Here is a 3,284-nt window from a genome sequence, read left to right as displayed (position 1 = left end):
AATATTCCTTTGCTGAAAAAATATTATCTCAGTATCTTGAGCAAGCCACCTTAAAACCAGTTTCCAAAAAAATTTAAAACAAAGGTAATATCAGATTTATGTCCAAAAGCATGAAAAGCCACAAGCATAATAATAAAAAATACATTTTTCAAGTACCCATGAAACATAAATGAACACTGATAATTAATCTAAGAGAAAATATCAATTTCAAAAGGTAGAAATATTTTATTTTCTGATTACAATGCAAAAGGCAGAAATTAATTACCACATCAGGGAGAAAACTTCCCTTATTGTGAAGATTAAAACATTATCTTAAATGATGGTTTGAGCCAAAGGTGAAATAGCAACAAAATTTGGAACTTAGGACATAGAATGAAAGCAAAAGGGCAATTACTAGCTTCTATGAATTAGAAAAGGTGATCCTTCTTCAAGTAGAAAAGAAAGATGGCTATTATCTGCAGACAGCCAAGAGGCAACAGCTCTGAGCCCAGCCGGCTGGAAGATGAGCACGAGGCTCAGGGAAATTAAAGGCAGAGTGAGTTGGTAGCTATGAAAGAAAAAAGCATAAGCTTGTTTTCTCTAAGGCAAATAAAAAAAAATCCACAAAACCTACTAGAGTGTGAGTTTCCTCTTAATATTGGAAGCAAAATTGTAGTTAGTAAAGTACTTGCTGACAAGATTTTGAAGACCAAGAAAAAGGCCCACTTAAGGAATGTTTTCTTTGAATTCAATATTCTCAAGGTCCTGACTCTTAGGCTAAAAGACATAGCCCACTACAGGATTTAATTGATTAAATTGATTAAATGATTACAATTTTATATCACCTATAAATGAATCAGGAGCAAGCTTTTACTTAACCTGTCTTAAAGGATGCTTGTATTTGAAGCCAAGAAAAGTCCCAGTTTGTGATTGCATTAAGAAACCATTCAGATATTCTCTTTTTACTGCAGTAAAATATTTTCTTTTTTTTTTTTTAAGATTTATTTATTTATTTATTCATGATAGACATAGAGAGAGAGAGAGGCAGAGACACAGGCAGAGGGAGAAGCAGGCTCCATGCAGGGAGCCCGATGCGGGACTCGATCCCAGGACTCCAGGATTGCGCCCTGGGCCAAAGGCAGGCGCCAAACAGCTGAGCCACGCAGGGATCCCCCTGCAATAAAATATTTTCAAATGGAGTGATTTTTTAAATTATTTCTCTAAGCTCACAAAAACATGCAATACTTTTGGGTTCTGCTTTCTTTTATGGTAACATCTCTCCTAGAATGCGACCAATAAGCTCCAGGTGCTATGAAAGTCCAGGGAAGATTTCTCACACCATGCACTTCGGTGGTAAAACAAAACAAAACAAAACATACTTCAGTTGAGTTTGGGTTTGTAAGTAGTGGAAATGACATAGGGAGGTCACGGAATACAGTTAGAACAAGTTGAATAAAAACCTAGAAAAGTAGGGAGGGAAAGGACAGGCATAAAGATCTTTCTGGGCAGAAGACTAGGAATAGTTCAAGGTTGGCTTTGATTCATGAGTCACTGGGCAGGGGTTTAAGGGGATTCTATTGTGACAAAAAGAAACAGAAGCTGGAGATAGGCTATGATAGTACAGTGACAAAATAAAGACCTGGTTGCTAGGGTCAGAGAATAGACACCAGAAGCTTGGAGAAGGACAGATGGAGCCCTAGCTCCTGGTCCCCTTTCTCACCCTCCTTCCCCCCTAGGTCATCTGAAATGTCACCTTTCACCTAATCATCATCTCCTTGGTTTCAGACCTTAACTCTGGTCTCTCGACTTCTGCTTAGTTCCACATTCTCTACCCTTTTGCACAGAGGACTACCACCTTCTCTTCCTGGAGCCTCTAAGGCTTTTCTGCTTGCCACATGCTCTAATCACCAGCCCCTCCTAACTCAGCTGAAATGGAAGTGTCCACCCTCTCCAAAACTCTTAAGCCAACTCCTGGTCTCAATCAAGAGTCTTTGGGCCCTAGGATTATCATTGCCTTATTTGAAATTGGATCACTACCTCCTGTCTCCTGGTGTTTTCTCCCTTCCCCAAACAATAGTGACCATCAAGCAGCTGAACAACAGACTGCACAGAAGTTTGAAAATCTCTTAAAAGATATTAAAGATATCATTAAAAATGTGACAAGTAATGAAGAGAAGATCACAGAAGTCAAAGATTCTTCTGAGGAAATCAGTATTTCTGAGGATGTGTCAGAACTTAAAGAAAAAATCAGAGAACTTGATAAGATAAATGAAGTGTTATTGAACAACCTGCTTGGTTGCTCAGACCTAGAGAAAGAAGAGAATGCAAAAAAACAGATGATAGTGGAAAACCAGAACTGTAAGGACACGGTACAAGTCTTTAGAAGCGATTTGGTAAATTGTTCAGAAGAAAACAGAGACCTTAATGAAACTCAGTTAAGTAAGGAAAAAGCAAAATATAGACTCCCTCATGTTCAAGAAGAAAATATCAAACTTAGGAACAACATGGAGCAGTTGCTACAGGAAGCAGAACACTGGAATGTGCAACATGCTGAGCTCAGTGAATTAATAAGAACATATCAGAAATCTCAGAAAGATATACAAGAAACTCTTAAAAATAATGGAGCACATTTCCAAACTCAATCAAATGAGAAGGTGTCAGCTCAGCATGAACTGGAGGAACAAGCGAAAAAACTGGAACATGACACATATTCATTGCATTTGATTTCAGCTTTGCTGGAAAATGAATGTCAGATCTTACAGCAGAGAATAGAGCTTCTCAAGGAACTCCATCATCAAAAAGAGGGAACTCTGCAAGAGAAGCCAATTCAGAAAAACGGTGAAAAGGACAAGAAAAAACAGAAGCTATCAGCAGAGCATAAGCCAAAAATGCAAGAAAAAGAGGGTACATTTCAGAAAAAAGACAAATTCTACAGAGGCCTGGATGCTGGTAGCAAGAAAGCACTTAATAACCACTTCAATACTCATATTGCAAGAGGAGCTCCTGTGGAAAAATCATCCAGCAGCCTAACTTAGAAAATACCAAAAGTAGAAGAAAAGGCAATTCTTCAAAAACTGTAATACATCAACTCCAGGCATAATCAATCATCAAACCTAGGATAGATCTGCTGGTTTGACAAGAGTAAGCCATAGAACAAGAAGATTAACACTTAGATTATTCATTACCTCAGTAGTTATGTAAGTTTGGTGTTTCATGACCATTAGTGCCAGTATCAAGTTCATAACCTGTCGTACAATTTGCTTGTTTTTTGTATTTATCCTATCCTATGACACTGTAACCAAGAG

General features: G+C 38.0%; 1 protein-coding gene across 1 annotated transcript; it reads left to right on the top strand.

Annotated features, from left to right (window-relative positions):
• Positions 1–1,910: 1,910 nt before the first annotated feature.
• SPZ1 (spermatogenic leucine zipper 1) lies at positions 1,911–3,014 on the top strand. Its single transcript, XM_072735212.1, has one exon. It carries the CDS (start codon positions 1,911–1,913, stop codon positions 3,012–3,014), a length of 1,104 nt encoding a protein of 367 aa, XP_072591313.1.
• The last annotated feature ends 270 nt before the right edge of the window (positions 3,015–3,284 follow it).

This window comes from Vulpes vulpes, chromosome 14 (genome assembly GCF_048418805.1).
Source record: "Vulpes vulpes isolate BD-2025 chromosome 14, VulVul3, whole genome shotgun sequence".
In the NCBI taxonomy this organism is placed as follows: domain Eukaryota; kingdom Metazoa; phylum Chordata; class Mammalia; order Carnivora; family Canidae; genus Vulpes; species Vulpes vulpes.
Note: the sequence above shows the minus strand (reverse complement) of the source record. Positions and strands in the feature narration are given on the sequence as shown.